The sequence below is a fragment of the Pollicipes pollicipes genome, unplaced genomic scaffold (assembly GCF_011947565.3).
Source record: "Pollicipes pollicipes isolate AB1234 unplaced genomic scaffold, Ppol_2.1 Scaffold_6686;HRSCAF=7923_pilon_pilon_pilon, whole genome shotgun sequence".
Classification (NCBI taxonomy): domain Eukaryota; kingdom Metazoa; phylum Arthropoda; class Thecostraca; order Pollicipedomorpha; family Pollicipedidae; genus Pollicipes; species Pollicipes pollicipes.
Genome location: NW_023596921.1, coordinates 14895565 through 14912285, shown reverse-complemented (window position 1 = coordinate 14912285; position 16721 = coordinate 14895565). Strand labels below are relative to the sequence as shown.

The following is a 16721-nucleotide window of genomic DNA, read 5'->3' as shown; positions in this document are numbered from 1 at the left end:
TCACGCCATTGACACCAGCCACACATTTGAAAAAGAGAAAAGACGTTCCGCCATTGAGTTGTCTGACCCGTGGAATCTGCTCAGCCTCTTAATGCCCGCTTGCAGGTGCTCCCTGGCGGTCCGGCTCGGTGGCGGGCGGAGGAGCGTCGGGTGCAGTCAGACGTGAACACCGGCATCTGAAGTGCGATATGAGCCCGCCATCACGTGTTTCAGGGGAACGAGCCAGAGGAGAGCCACATCACTTCAAGCCGAAGTGGGCGATAACTGCAGCTGAGCCCGATCCACCCCGCTTATTTTCCCCTCCGCTGGTGCCAATGTCCACCCGGCGCGCTGGGTCGCCTGAAGAGGGCTGAGCGGACTTCGTGCGGAAAACCAAATCCGCGGGAAAGGCCGTCGCCGGTGGCATTTTACAACATTTGGCGCGATTGCATTGCCACATCCTCCCAATTGATTTGAGGAACAATAAGGGCACGGTCGCATTTTGCACCGATTGGTACCATATATTTGTGCTGTGACCAGATTTGTCGCCCAGGGAGCCAAACTGTAAAAGCGGGAATAGGCTGGCAACAGGGAATTATCTTCTGCATCTCCCCAATCATGCATGGCCAATGCGATGGGATTTGACAATAGTGGAACGGGCTGATGGGTATTTAGTCCGCTGATAAACTCCGCTCTGCTAAAATGCTCCAGAAATGCCTAGTTGCTACTTACCTACACTGAAAATGCGCTGGATATTTGTCGAAAAGAAAACAACACAAAGAAGGGTTAGTCGCTGTAGCACCTAGCGCATGCCCTGAGGCACCAATCATCGGTGCTAATGTCCCCCCGTCCCTCCCCCCCCCCCCTCCCCCCCACACACACATTGGTCTCAAGCTGCGAATCAAAATTGAAGCCGCAAAATGTTTTTATGTTTGTTAGAATTTCAATGATAATGTGGAATCAGTTCTGGCTTACGAACGGCTGAATGTACGTAACTTTCAGAGGCCTAGTTTTTTATTCAGTTGGAGGACTTCAGACCGCCAACTAATGCTCCAGTCCCCAACGTTGGCGAGAAAGCCGACCAAATATGGGGAAAAACCTATTTGTTGATATGTTTAGGGGTAGGATGGGATATTTTCACTGTTCACAACCCCTCCCTCAACTAACTTCATCAAACTACACCCCTGGAAACTTTCTAAAGTGCAGATTGGTCACCAAGCTAAAAGACCGGTTTGGTGGTACTTCGTATGCGGATTACTTGTATTCTGGTGCTGCATGCAAAAAATCTGGTTTTATTCCCAGTGCAACAAGCAGTTTTGCAATTTCAGCTTTATTCTCAGCGTGTAAGCATGTGCTTGTAACTGTGGGCATAGATATTAGTTAATGTACACATCTATCAATTGGTGTATCTAATTTTGAAGTTTGCGCTTTTCTATCAGAGGCCTAAACCTGACTCCTAATGATGCCAGGTTCAAGAGAGGCCGAGCTCAGGTAGCAAGCTGAGGGTCGAGCTGAGGGGCACGCGTGCGTCAGGCGTGTTTCTACTCCGCTTGACGAACTGACGCTGACTGCTTATCTGAATATGTGATGCTTATCCGCCGACTGACGCCGACTGCTTACCTTACGAGCTGACGCTTACCCGCCGACTGACGCCGACTGCTTACCTCACGAACTGACGTCGACTGCTTATCTGACGAACTGACGCCGACTGCTTACCTGACGAGCTGACGCTTACCCCGCGACTGACGCCTACTGTTTACCTCACGAACTGACGCCGACTGCTCACCTGACGAGCTGACGCCGACTGCTTACCTGATGACCTGACGCCGACTGCTTACCTAATGACCTGACGCCGACTGCTTACCTGACGAACTGACGCCGACTCTTCACCCGACGAGCTGACGCCGGCTGCGTGCCTGACGGGCTGACGCTTACCCGCCGACTGACGCCTACTGCTTACCTCACGAACTGACGCCGACTGCTCACCTGACGAGCTAACGCCGACTGCTTACCTGACGAGCTGACGCCGACTGCTTACCTGACGAACTGACGCCGACTGCTCACCTGACGAGCTGACGCCGACTGCTTACCTGACGAGCTGACGCTTACCGCCGACTGACGACAACGTGAATGAACAGCATATATGTCGAGGCTGACCAAATGGATCTGGTCAAGAAGCTGTTGCTGCGAGGTACATCTCGATAAGGGATTCTGGAATCAACTCCCTGTGTCCTGTTTCTTTCATTTTCCAGAATCGAGCGTTTATTTTGACGCTCTGTTGCGGGATCTTCTGAGAGCCAGCACCCATTTCTAGATTTTGCCCAGTTATGTTCCACGATATTGGACTTTTGGTGAAAACTTGTAGGAGGCTCTCTCGAGATCGAGGATCTTTTTCACAATTTTGTGAAGCCCCCTTTCGGGTTTAATGTCCTTTTCCTAATTTTGTCAGGAATATTTTGGAGTCTGAAAATCTTTGTCGGGTTAAAGGTACATGTCTGTCTGCAATGCCGCTCTCGCACTCCAGCCCATTAGAGTCGCTCTTCACACCGCGCCGCCCCGTCCCATGCCCTGCACGTGTTGGACCATCACCGCCCCTGAGGCGTCGGACCGGCCTCACTCCAGCGGCTCCCGTGACACGGCCAGGGGGGATGAGAGCCCCTGAGCCCGGCAGGAGTCGGCTGAGGCGGCAGGTCCAATTGGAGCCGGCGGGTCGCGTGCGCCGCGCCTCATTACGAATGCGTCAGAGCTGGCGGGGCGGGGCGGAGCGGGGCGGGGCGGGCCGTCGCATTGTCGGTCGAGGGTTGGAAGTTGTAGCGCTCTGTAGCGGCCAGGCCTGGCTGCAGGCGGCTCGTGCTTGACCCGCAGATACCTACTTGGGGGCCGCACGGTCGCCGCACGTGCACCCGACCCCGATCGATGGCCTCAGAATGTGCCACTCAGAAACGTCGCCGGGTGGTGCGGCCTGCCGGCCACCGCGCCTCCTCCCAGCTCTGTCGTCGAGGCTCGCTCTGCGGGGGCGACACACCGCCGGCACACGAAGCGGGGTGGAGGCTCAGCCCACGGGTCACAGGTAGGAAATCGACCAAAGCCAGGTCTGGTTCTGGAGCTTACCAGGCATGTTTGGTTCTGGAGCTTACCAGGCAGTCACTGAACAACTCTGGTGGCATGGATGCACGGTGACGGAGGAGCTTTATCGAGCCATTGAAATGCGCGATAAGACCGCCGTTTATCGGAGTGATCCCCCTCTGTCTGAACAAACAAGCCTCGCGTGCCGCGGGAACAGAGCCCAAGTCTGCAAGGCATCGATTGCCGTCGCCTGCACCCCTCTCTCTGTGTACGTGGGCTGGCGAGAGAAGTCATTCTCGTCACTCCGGCGTTTCAGCTCGGTCCACCGCCGACCTAAGCACCGGGTCAAACGCCGTCACGGTACCTTTCCCACAGGCTACACACACATGGGAGGTAACTGGCGCGTGCTCCACGACTCGGGGCGAGCTCGCTGCGTCCGCCCTTGCCAGACCTGCTGTCCACACACTCCACACACGACACCAGCTCCGGCCGGGTCCACCGCTCAGATGAGCATTGCGCGCCCTCGCTGGCGCCCTCGCCGACCCCGGCCCGGCGCCAGTCGCCGGCCGGCGCCGCCACTCACCGATGTTGACGATCTTGATGTGCTCGTCCCGCTCCAGGAACCGCAGCGCCACCGACACGTTCTCCAGCTTCTGCGAGCGGAAGGCCGGCCGCCGGCTGTGCTTCGGCATTCGCTTGCCGCTGAGAACCTCGATGAGCGCGATCAGGTTGAGACCATCCTGCAGGTCCGTCTCCAGCGAGCCAATGTGACGGCTGGCCACCTTCAGGTGCTCGTTGGCCCAGCGTGTGAACGTATTCTGCTGGATGCGCTTCCACTGCGCATCCTTGGCGAGGTCGCGCTCCTCCGCCAGCATGGCCGCCTCCTCCTCCGAGCCCTGACGGCGCGGACTAGCGTGGCGCGTCGCGCCCACGCCGTCAGGGTCCATGGTCGCGACGCTGGCGTCACCTGTTGGCCAGCGGGAGAAACTGTCAGCGGGCCGTGCGCGGCAGTACGCGTTTAGCCGCGACATCCACTATCACACTGGCGTATTAGTGTTTCAAAGCCTGCAGTAACGTAGGCAGGGGAGCAGATGGCAAGTGTCTCCCCCGCCCTTGGGTTCTTAAATGGCATTCAGAGGGCCCTGCGCGCCGCTTGGGGGGGCCCTGAGTCACGGAGGGCCTTTATGTCGGTCCGGCACCACCAGTGCCGGACACCGAATAGTTGGTTCCTTGTCGGTCTGGCCCAACGGCCCATTTCCCAAACAGAGAAAATGCCGGGGCACTCAACTTAAATTGGTCGGGCTGCCAAGCCAATGAGGGGCCCTTTGATTCAGTCAGGGGCCTGTAATGGCTAGCAGCGGGTTCTGTGTCGACAAGGGGTCCTGAGTCGGTCAGGGGCAGTGTTCGAGGGACCGAAAAACGGCACGAAACGTCCTTCGGGACCGACGATCAAAGGTCTGATTAAAAGGTGACAGATCTGAGGGTCTGAAATGGTAGCTGTAATTCACATTAAATATCCCATCCCTCCACCAGCATGAAAATAAGTCTGATTTCTGTAATAACTAGAGCGCCCATGTCCAGCATATTACATATGTAATGTCGCACAAGACGTGATTCGCGGCTGAAGCCTGCTCAGTCTGCTCAATTTTGACTGAGAGATAACTGAAGTCTATTTTACCCGGAAATCGTTCTCATAAACGCCAAATATGAATGACTCGGCGATTATATACTTGCTGGACCTGAACGCCTCACGGCCAGTTGGGTGGCAGTATTGAATGGCATTCATATGTCGCCGTACGTGCCTGAATAAGCATCGAAATAGTCTGCACGAAATACTCTACACCTCTTTGCGGGCGTGTACCTCAAAAAGTTATGACTGAAGTGATCTTAGGTCTAAAAAGGGCAGGGCTGTAAACCGCACCAAATAATCTTCAAAATTCCTAGTTCAGCTCAAAACCCCATGCAAATTTAGAACACTCTCTTCAACAGCCCGGTGGCTGAAATCGGGTGAATGGCTCTCTGTTCGATACTGGGACACTCACTGACGCAGGGCGCATTGTGGGCCCTCATCATAAGTAATCATATTGCCTTTAATTGGCAGAGGGCCCTGGGCAATATAAAAGGCCTTATGGCGCTCGGCGTCCTCTTCCTGTTTCTGTTCAGCAAAGGCTCCTCCAGCAGACCCTGGAACCCCTGCCGACGCAGCATCCCCGTTAGGCTCTTACAGGAGCCCTCATTGTTGCAGGGGCCGTGATCAAAGCAAATCGCGGATTCTGGCCTCGTCGCTGCTTGGGTAATCGGCCTGTAGGGTTGAGATCGACACAGAGCTGGCTGGTATTGGTCATCTCTGGCCGAAATAGAGGCCCGCATTGTTTCAGGAGTACCCAGTTAGTTAAAGAGACACCTTGATGGACATTTGAGGTCATAAGGCTACGGGCGGGGTCCCTAAGATGGCCTGCATGCATCCATTCGGGCCCTTCAGCCTTCTAGTCCGCCCTTGGTGTTAAGCTCCGAGCTCCCTTCGGGCCCTCTTTGGGCCCCCTTTTGGTTCTTTTATGGGCCCCCTCGAACACAGCCCCGGATGACCCGGGGTCACTTGCGCATACAGCATCCCCGCTAGGCACTGTGCGTACCTGACCGACACAGAACGCAGGGAACCCTAATGCAATGCACCTTAAACTCACGGATAGGTATGTAGGAGTACAACGAGAAAGGACCAGCACGTGGCGATGTTTGGTTCAGCACCTCCACGGCCACCTCTCGGGAGATTATAGTACTACGAGTGAGTGCTGGGGTGGCAATTTTGCACGGCTAGTTTGGCAGTACCTCTGACGTCATACAAAATTGCATGACGCAACCCAACAATGGCGTATTGATGAGCATCTCTACTAAATAGAAAAATGGTGTTGTCTAGAACAGTCTGTTCCACCAAAAAAGCAAACCAGATGGATATAACCGAGCTTATTTCAGCACATCTGATGCTTGCTTAGACATCTTCAAAAGTAGAACTTTCCCTTTAAGCTGAATTGCAGTCTATGTGACAATTATAGGACCACCTGGATTGATAATGGACATTGTTGCGTCAATGAGGGTTCCCGCGTCGATCTGAGGCCAAGTGCCCCTTGTCCGAGGGTGTCCCACATCAGGGAGGAGATGCAGGGGTGTCAGTTTTTATAAATTATTAGGGCGCCGAATCGAAGGCCAGCCAACTTACCCCCCTTTTTCATCGGAGTCAGCCCGCTTTATTTTGATTAAATGCACCGTGTGTTTTTCATTTTGTACAATTTATATAAGTCTTTAACTTAAGCGGTATAGAAGTCATGCAGCGTTGGATCCAGGGAGCAGGCACTGGACGCACGCGTCTCTTCTGATTGGTACATAAGGGCGCCCCTTAAGAGGTAGCCTTGGGGCGACGGTGGCGCTTTTCTATGGCGGTTATGGAAGGCTGCACGCATTTTGGTTGTTGGGGATGGGGACGAGGTTAGCAATGAAGGACTTAGGTCATTCCTATGTTCCAGAGCTCTTCACTTTAACCTCACAAACCATTCCGTGCCTTATGGCGCTAGGCATGTGAAGTTTATTACATCGTGTATCCGCTCAGCTGTTACAATTTGTGTCTGGTGGCAAGGGCAACTATGACTTTATGTTATGGGAGTGGTATAAGACGCCACTAGGTAAAAAGCTTCAAAAGATAGTATTTGCGTCATGATCATCTATTACCCACGTTTTTTGTAGTATTTCGGCCCAAAAGATTGGGGGGCCAAGCCAACATGGGGCCTTAACTCAACATTGGGGGGCCAGGGCCCTCACAAAGAATATAAATCGACACCCGTGAAGGTAAGATATCTTCCTCTAAAACCCTACAGATCGACCATGGACCTTGACCCTGTTCTCGCGTCCCCAAAATTGTAGCCGGTGGGTCAAATGCGCTGGGATTGAATTCTTCGGCCCTTTGATAGGAGCGAAATGGCGCTCTCTAGTGTCCTTCCCACGCAGCCATTTGCCCGAAAAAAGGTAAGGAGCCTCATAAGTATCAAACAGAGTGGCCTGAAATGTGGTAAAAAAATGAATAGCTAAGACCCATGTTTGCCTGAGCCTGCGCAGAGTTGACTTGCGGAGTGTTGCGGAGTGTTGATCCTACGCGCTCGTAAGCTTAGGAGCAACAGCTATGGCCGAGGTTACCGTTTCTGTAAAATCGAGCAACCTTGGCCGCTGCAGATAACATCAGGCGGCGGGAGCCGAACATGCGAGAACAACCGTCGTGCAAATAGTACTTCTGAAAGTCTTTGACACCGCGCTGGCGCCGCGTTGTCTGGGTCTTGCAACGCCAAAGGTATCCAGTTGGGCCAAAATTTGCGTTAATTACGCCGTTGCTTTAGACCATCGCGTTTAATGAAAAGTACGTGGCTGAAAAACTTGTGATATCATAGAAGTATTGTCAACCACAGAAACCAGAGGACGCACGCGGTTATGCATTACACCAGCGATAATCGTACATTATTAACTATGTGGACATCGTCATTAATTTGTGCGTACAGCCTTCCTCTGCACATGTGCCATCAAGTTTCAACAACTTCCACAACTTTCATTTCAGGTTTTCCGCAAATCATGCACTCGATGCTTGTTTGAAACCAAAGAAAAGCAGCTACTCTATTTTCCACTTGAAATTCACAAAAATTCGAGAGGAACATTAATCTATCCTCTCACAGCGAGTTTTGGCATAATAGGCGTAGTTAAGTAAAGTGTACACAGGAAAACAACTGGCCATCTCCAATGACTGGATCTAGAAAGCCTTTTTCTAATAACAACTCAAAAAAATGAATGTGGTTTAAAAGTGACTTTCGCATATTTTCACGCACTTGAAATGTTTTACAACACCGTTCATTGATGGTTGGTCTAGAAAAGTAACAATAATCTACGTCAGTACGCCTTCGATTCTTTATTATTGAGCGTAATACATTATTAGCCGACTAGAATGCGTGGGGAACTTTTAGAGGGCACAGTGCATGGTAGCGTCCTTGGTTGCAAGATGATCTGCACATCGAGATCAACGACACATTTGCAAAATCTCAGGATTATATCGGATTCAGGCTACGTACCTCGGCACTCCCTACATCTCAGAAGGGCAGGGTAGGTGGTAACCATACGAAATTGTCCGGCGGATCTCCGTCTGTGCGCAGCAGAATCCCGTCTGTGCTCCGTAGAACATTTTGTGTGAGCTATAGGGCTAATGAGCCGTGACGCTGCGCCGCTTGTGATGTCAGTTGCTCGCGGTCATGTTCGACCGTGATTCATGGGCCATTTTACTGCCCGCGCCGGCCCATTCGCTGCGAGAATCTGCAACTGACTGTAAAAACGCTGAGCTTCACATCGTTGCTTATTGGCGGAGGCCAGCAGCTGAGACAACTATAGCACACTTCACCGCCAAAGCGTTAAAGTCAAACTTTTACGAACACTGCTTGTGGTCAAAGGCCAGCCAATCCCGCCCTTGTGTCAACACCTTTGTTACAGTGCGTGTTTGGTGGGTTCTTGTTCTCCTCGTCCCCTACAATCTGCTCCTGTGGGGTGCAAACACATCATGCGTGCTTTGATTTTTTCGGCTGCCACACGTGGTGTATTCTAAGTTATATCAGGTTATATCAGGTTAATTATATCCAAAATTTTCGGTGCAAAGCGGTTGCAACTTAAGCTAGCTAAGTTTGCAACATTTTCAACCGCCATGCGTTTCAATAACTGAGCTTTCTATGACGTCAGACCACTGCGTTTTAATGGCATTCTTTTCCAACTTCCTTTTCCACCAGGCATATTACGTATTTGTACTACATATAATAAATCACTTGTATCACAATTTTAGTTTGCGGCCAGAAAAGTAACGGAATATGGGAGATCGATACGATAGTCAAATAAGACTTATAATGGTGCACAAACGCTCAAAACTATTCGTAGAGAACATGCCGACAGCCAACATACGTGACGCCATACGTGACCACAAGTGATGACGCCATATGTGACGCATGTGTCATACCGTACGCCACATTTCCGTGCTAGTAATTTTGTTGTTGTGAAGTGTTAAGCAATAGATGTCGTTTGGGCTTATTCAGGGAAGTCACACCGCGCCAAACGTCGAGATTGGTGTGATATCACTGTGTGCTAACGACGTGCGTCAGTCTTGAAGCTGTGCGGGTCACGTCGCTCTTCGTCTATAGCGCGTCCCATATTGACATAGGTTCACATAATTTTGTAGGAAAACGCCCGAACTAGTTTTTGCAGAAATTTAACTAGCATTTCATTTGTGCATGCGGCTTGCAGCTCATAACAAGCCGCATCGAGTCAAGGTTGGGACAATTCTTGGGGTGACCTCCAGATGACCTTCTGCCATCTATTGGAAGTAAGTGGTGACGTGCTCTGAGGCTTGTCTTGCTCCGCTAAAGGAAGCTGTTAAGAGGCGTTAGAGGCGTGTGTTGGTCTCGTTTGTGACGCCCTGCCTGGTTTAGCAAAAGACCTAGCTTAAAACGAGGTAAGCACGGGCACAACGGGTGCGTGTTTAAATCCGTCTCCACCACATTTTGGGTGAAATCTCCGCCTGCTTCCACGTCGGCGGAACCTGACGTAACTGAATCGATGTTAGGCTCTGTACTATGTCAAAAGCCGCATATCGCAGCCTGCCGTCACAGAGACCCTGTCGCGCTGTGTGATAGAATAGACTGCGGATTCGTTTCTAACCCAGGCTTTGTGTTGGAACGGAATGAATGAAAGAGGTCGAGTACCTGCCCTCCGCCGACATTGCCAGGACCAGCGGGAGAGGCAGCGGTGATTACCCTGCCTCTGGGGCGGGGTAGAAACGCGGCGGTGGCCACCCTGTTTGGGGGGAGGAGGGCAGGAGACGCAACGGTGACTTCTCTGTCTCCGTGGGGGGGGGGGGGGGGGCGCAGGCAAGAGCCTTAGTGGTGCCCACCTTGTCTCCGGGGGCAAGAGACGCAGCCGCGACCATCCCTTTTCCTGGGGCTCGTCTCGAGACAGCTGAGAACCATTTTCGTGACTCACGGTTGGTAGATGAAAGCACTCCAAGAGACCACCAAAGAAACCAGAGCTGCCCATGACGGCCCGATAGCATCGGAATAAACAACATGTGTACTTCCACGCCGCGTTCGGGAAACGAGACGCATATTGGCAGTGGCATACCGTCATCGCTCATCAAAAAGCCCACCCTCGACGGGCGACTTGAGTGGCGTGCACGTGCAATTCCTTGATGACGAGACGTTGCTAGCCTGATGAGTCAACGCGCCGACCTGGCACTCCGGTGCGCCGACCCAGTCTGCGCGCCGCTCTAGCACTCCGGTGCGCCGACCCAGTCTGCGCGCCGCTCTAGCACTGCGGTGCGCCGACCCAGTCTGCGCACCGCTCTAGCACTCCGGTGCGCCGGCCCAGTCTGCGTACCGCTCTAGCACTGCGGTGCGCCGACCCAGTCTGCGCACCGCTCTAGCACTCCGGTGCGCCGACCCAGTCTGCGCGCCGCTCTAGCATTCCGGTGCGCCGACCCAGTCTGCGCCGACCTGGCACTCCGGTGTGCCGCCCCAGTCTGCGCGCCGCGCTAGCACTGCGGTGCGCCGACCCAGTCTGCGCACCGCTCTAGCACTCCGGTGCGCCGACCCAGTCTGTGCGCCGCTCTAGCACTCCGGCGCGTCTCGTCACGATACACGAGATACACGGTCCCAGCGGTCGTGCGCAAACAGCTGAGTAAACTCAACTGCTGCGACATGTCAAACGGCGGTGCGACAGGAGGGCAGGGTTCCTACCACCCGTCGCCTGGGACGGCAGGGCTCCCGCCACCCGCAGCACGGAACGCAGGAAAGGCAAACAACAAGAGGATGAAGTGCGTGCGGTCACAGTGACTGTCCCTTTACAGTCACTGACTAAATGAGGTCACAGGATGAAGTGCATTTGGTTACAGTGGCTATAAATGACCTAATCACTAACCTCGTTTTGATACAGCTTCGGTAGTGCGGCTGAGGTAGGTTCGGTTGGCGCAAGTGAAAGGCACCCTATATTATTTCGCCGGTTTTACTCCGTTCCCGCGATCATTCAGCCCCTTTTGCCCTCTCAACTCACCTGTTCTGCGAAGCCGAACTTTGACGTTGCTACTGCTCGCGAAAGCTGTGCAAATGCACGCACCGTTCACCGCACAGCGTCTGGGCTGATCCAGCCAAATCAGCCAGTGCCAAATGTGTGAGATCTGAACGACGGCCAGATCTCCACCAAGTCGCAGTTAATCGAATGTTTGTCGGCGATTTTCCGCACGGAGCTCGCTATGAACGATATCTAAACCGCAACCCATTCTCCATTACCTCCTGCGAGACCACTCGCAGGACAGGCAGCGTCCTGCGCAGGAGTCATCACTGAACACTCCAGAAGCTTTCGGACAGGCCCCATCACTGAACGCTCCAGAAGCTTTCGGACAGGAGCCATCACTGAACGCTCCAGAAGCCACCGAACAGGCGCCGTCACTGAACGCTCCAGAAGCTTTCGGACAGGCGCCATCACTGAACGCTCTAGAAGCTTTCGGACAGGAGCCATCACTGAACACTCCAGAAGCCACCGAACAGGCGCCGTTACTGAACGCTCCAGAAGCTTTCGGACAGGAGCCATCACTGAACGCTCCGGAAGATTTCGGACAGGAGCCGTCACTGAACACTCCAGAAGCCACCGAACAGGCGCCGTCACTGAACGCTCCAGAAGCTTTCGGACAGGCGCCATCACTGAACGCTCCAGAAGCTTTCGGACAGGAGCCGTCACTGAACGCTCCAGAAGCTCTCGGACAGGAGCCATCACTGAACACTCCAGAAGCCACCGAACAGGCGCCGTCACTGAACGCTCCGGAAGCTTTCGGACAGGAGCCGTCACTGAACGCTCCAGAAGCTTTCGGACAGGAGCTGTCGTTGAACGCCCCATAAGCTTTCGGACAGGAGCCGTCACTGAACGCTCCAGAAGCTCTCGGACAGGAGCAGTCACTGAACGCTCCAGAAGCTTTCAGACAGGAGCCGTCACTGAACGCTCCAGAAGCTCTCGGACAGGAGCCGTCACTGAACGCTCCAGAAGCCCTCGGACAGGAGCCGTCACTGAACGCTTCAGAAGCTTTCGGACAGGAGCCGTCACTGAACGCTCCAGAAGCTTTCGGACAGGAGCCGTCACTGAACGCTTCAGAAGCTTTCGGACAGGAGCCGCTACTGAACGCTTCAGAAGCTTTCGGACAGGAGCCGTCACTGAACGCTTCAGAAGCTTTCGGATAGGAGCCGTCACTGAACGCTCCAGGAGGCATCAGACAGGAGCTGTCACAGGGCGTTCCGGGCGATCCAGGACAGCAACCGTCACGAAGCAGTACTGACCTTACACAACAAGAGCCGTCACTGTGTACTTCAGCAGCATTGGCAGCAGCTATCACCGGACCACTCCAGTGCTGAACACCAGGAGGCGCCACGAAATACCCCAGGCGTTCCCAATAACAGCGACTCCAGAGCACAGCAGGTACGCGCCACGGGAGTCGCCCCACAGCATTCGCTGTGCTACACTGCAGTAACCGTTAAGGAGCACTCGATGTGCTACACTGCAGCAGCCGTTGCGGAGCACTTGCTGTGCTACACTGCAGCGGCCGCTACGGAGCACTCGACGTGCTACACTGCATCAGCCGTTACGGAGCACTCGCTGCGCTACACTGCAGCAGCCGTTTTGGAACATTCCACTCCTGCACCTCGTCACTGGGCGTGTCGGCCGTCACCGGCTGTCGGCCGGGCACCCCCGACGCGCGCCGTCACCACACAGCACCGCACCCGTCGGCGGCCCGACGCCGCGCCCCGGCAGACGGCCACTGGTGCGTCGCGCTGCTGCGGTCGGCGGCACCGCCCCGGGCGGTTAAATTTAGCCGCGGCGAGAGGAGGCGGTACCCAGCGTCGCCACCTGGGGGTAAGCGCGCGTTGCCATCTGTCGGACGGGAGGCCCAACCCCCACTCTCGCATGACGTCTGGCTGACCCAGGACGTCCTCAGGGGCCGGACAGCAGCGGTCTCGTGCCGGATGGGCCCCGTGCAGTGTGGACTGTGTCGTTCACCATGCGTTCCGGTTGTTCCGCAAACATGCGGCTGGACCGACGGAAAATCGGAATGCTAGAGCGAGCTTTTGTTTTTCGGAGTGAAGTATCACTTTGTTCACAGCTTTTGACGTTAATTAGAAGGGTGAATTCTTTTATGGAGTTAATTCTCGTGTGATTACTATTTATGTGCAGATTGCCATGCGTTCCCTCTTTATTGCGCCATCCTGTGAAATCTTGGTTTAAAACGGAGCCGAGTGGGAGGATGCGGTGCTTTCAAATATGGTACCCCCCATTGTGGTATCCCCAGTTACATCACTCGTAGCTCCAGCATTAGGGCTGGGTCAACTAAACACAGCGCTGCAGGTGACCGTAGGTATATACATTGATTCTTGTCTGTTGGCTGCAAACGGAATTTCTTTAAGCATCATGACTTTTGCTCCGTTCCGCAACAGTAAATCTGAGAAAAGGTCCGGGCAACGATTTTCCTTTAAGCATTCTCGTTAATGTTCCTTCTTTTGGATACTAAATTAATTGAAGGCAGACAGCTTGCATGCGCAAATTAAAAAAGCAGTACTGTTTACTTGCTCCACGTTCCGAGCTAGTTCTAAAGTTTCCCGGAACTTCCTATGACTGTGGAGAATATCAACCAATTAATTTACGTAAGGTCAAAAAGAGAGTCCAAATATTAGTACGTGCGCTTCGAACGCCACCATCAGAGCGCAAATGGAGGCCCACTGGATGTCTTGGCGGTGGTTTGAGTAGTTGTCTTATTTTTCAGGCTCCGTATCACTTAAAATCACATACACCACACTTATAAAATATGTATCTGTTTAAGGTGCACCGTGTTATTTTTAACTTCTTGTTACGGTTAAAACCTCTCCGTGTATGTCCGCAGTGTTGATGACACTGTGCGCTGACAGCATCAAATTTGCTTTGTGAGTCCCAGTCAGCTACGTCGAATCGTTTAGCTTAAGTCTTGCTTCGATCACGGTGAGCTCAGGCAACCGATTAGGGACCAACGAGTCGCGACAGCTGTCCGTGTGACCTGTTAAGTCAAGCTCGGCCTGTATTGCACTGCGCTCCTTCGGCAACGATCAGGGGCAAACTCGGAGGTCAGGTGTGCAGGACGGTCAAGGGCAGACTCGGAGGTCAGGTGTGCAGGACGGTCAAGGGCAGACCCGGAGGTCAGGTGTGCAGGACGGTCAAGGGCAGACCCGGAGGTCAGGTGTGCAGGACGGCCAAGGGCAGACTCGGAGGTCAGGTGTGCAGGACGGTCAAGGGCAGACCCGGAGGTCAGGTGTGCAGGACGGTCAAGGGCAGACTCGGAGGTCAGGTGTGCAGGACGGTCAAGGGCAGACTCGGAGGTCAGGTGTGCAGGACGGTCAAGGACAGACCCGGAGGTCAGGATTTCCGACAATGCGTTTTTGCATCACCGGCACATACGCAGAGAGACGCACAGCATTTTGTAAGGTAGATGCGCACTGATTGAGGCATACATGTGAGTACGGGCGCAGTGGAAATGCGGAGGCGCTGACATGCCTTCCCTCTGCACCCGGTTGCGACCAGTTCGCGAAGCTGTACAGACCTGTGGACGTGACCAGCGGACGGCGCATGTCGGCTGAGGGTGCTACCCACCGCGGCTGGGCTCAGAAACACCCTTAGTCGGCTCGGAACGCACGGAAGCGGAGGAAGCTTCCATCTCCGAATGACTTGAGTTGTCGCTGTAGCTTGTCTCCTCGCACAGGTCCTGATCTCTCTCGGCTGCAGTCTTCTGCGAGCTATGACCGCTACACACAAGCACATACACACACACACACAGCCACGCTCGCCGATGCGCCACTCCCGACCTGCCACCCCGGCCCCGCGGCGCAGACTGGCGGAAAGGCCGTTGGCGTGGGCCACAGCGTCGCACGCTACCGTCGCCACCGACGACAGCTCACAGCGCACGCGCCACACTCGCCGACGAGATCGAGACTGGGTCTGGTCCGGTATGTTCGGGGCCGGTCTGGTGCGCTGAGGCCCGGTTTGGTGTTTTCGGGCCTGGCGAGATGAATTTGAGGCTGGTCCGATGCGTTGATGCGTTGTGTGCTGGGTTCAGGTCCGGTCTGCTAGTGCGTGTTTCGGTGCTGTGGGATTTGGGCCGATGCGTTTGAATGGGTCCATTGTGTTGTGACTGGGCCGGCGTGTTCTGCTCTCCTGGCTTGGTCTCGTGTGCTGGAGTTTGATTGGATGTATTCGGGTCCGGCCCGGTGTGCTGGGTCAGGTCCCATGTGTTCAGATCTCGTGTGATGCGCTGGGGATCCAGCCCGGTCTGTGGGGGCCTGATCCAGTGTTCAGGCCTGGTCCAGTGCATTAGAGTTTAGTTTGGCACATAGGAATTCCATCCGGTGTGTGCTGTGCTGGTCGGCTTTGTTGCGGTTTGGTTCAGTATCTTGGGGTCCGGTCAGATGTATTGGGGCCCACTCTGATGTGTTGTACCTGATCTGGCATGCTGCGCGCTGGTACCGATTGTTGGAGCCTGTTCCGGTGATTTGAGGGGTTTGGTCCCGACTGTTGGAGCCTGTTCCGGTGATATGAGGGGTCCAGTCCCGACTGTTGGAGCCTGTTCCGGTGATCTGAGGGGCCTGGTCCCGACTATTGGAGCCCGTTCCGGTGATTTGAGGGTCTGGTCCCGACTTTTGGGTCCGGTGATTTGAGGCGTCCGGTCCGGTGTGCTCAGTCGACAAGCCCCTATTGATTCGTAAACGTTATGTTCATGAACTGTTTGCACAAATGCTGCAAGGAAAGGGAAACGGTTTAAACCATTGGACTCGATTGGCGCCGTTAAGTTTGAACAGACAGATATCTGCACTAGAATTAAGGACAGCGTACCCTGTAACCACGCTCTTCAAATTTAGGCCGCCAGAGCAAAGATAGAAGTGAAATGCCCTCCCTGCTTCTGATGACAACTCTGCTTCCGGAGATATTTTCAATTTCCACAAGCTGAATGCTTTTTATCACGGGTAGAGAAATCCTGGGATCAACGCTCGCTTACCACATGAGTTGTGGGGTGGTTATTCTGACCTAGAAAACTAGTTCGATCCTTTTGAGCCGTGGATAAGCATCTAATTCAATGTTAGACGCGAAGTTGGCTATTACTCTGTTTGTGACCGATGATCTCTTGAAAGCAAAATGACGTCACCCGTAATTTTGCCGCAACCTAAAATACTAAAATAGTGCTTTGTGCCCACAAACATTGGTACAGCGTGCAGCCCTTGACTTCTGTGGCAGCGGTGGCAAACGGGCCTGAATAGCGGCAGCGGTGGCGGCTGCTGGCCCGGCCTGAATAGTGGCAGCGGCGGCGGCCGCTGGCCCGGCCTGAATAGCGGCAGCGGCAGCGGCTGCTGGCCCGGCTCGGATAGCGGCAGCGGCGGCGGCTGTGGCCCGCCTGAATACGGCAGCGGCGGCGGCCGCTGGCCCGGCCTGAATAGCGGCAGCGGCGGCGGCTGCTGGCCCGGCTCGGATAGCGGCAGCGGCGGCGGTTGGCCCGGCCTGGATAGCCCGCAGCAGCGGCCGCAACTATCCGGGCTATATCGGCCACGGCGCCTGTTGCC

General features: G+C 54.4%; 1 protein-coding gene across 1 annotated transcript; it reads right to left on the bottom strand.

Moving 5' to 3' along the window:
• Positions 1-2901: 2901 nt before the first annotated feature.
• LOC119107963 (filamin-A-like) lies at positions 2902-14765 on the bottom strand. Its single transcript, XM_037231552.1, has 3 exons — positions 14714-14765; positions 3629-4012; positions 2902-2987 (listed from the first exon to the last, which is right to left on the bottom strand). Exons 1-3 carry the CDS (start codon positions 14739-14741, stop codon positions 2902-2904), a joined length of 498 nt encoding a protein of 165 aa, XP_037087447.1. The 5' UTR covers positions 14742-14765.
• Between the last annotated feature and the right edge of the window lie 1956 nt (positions 14766-16721).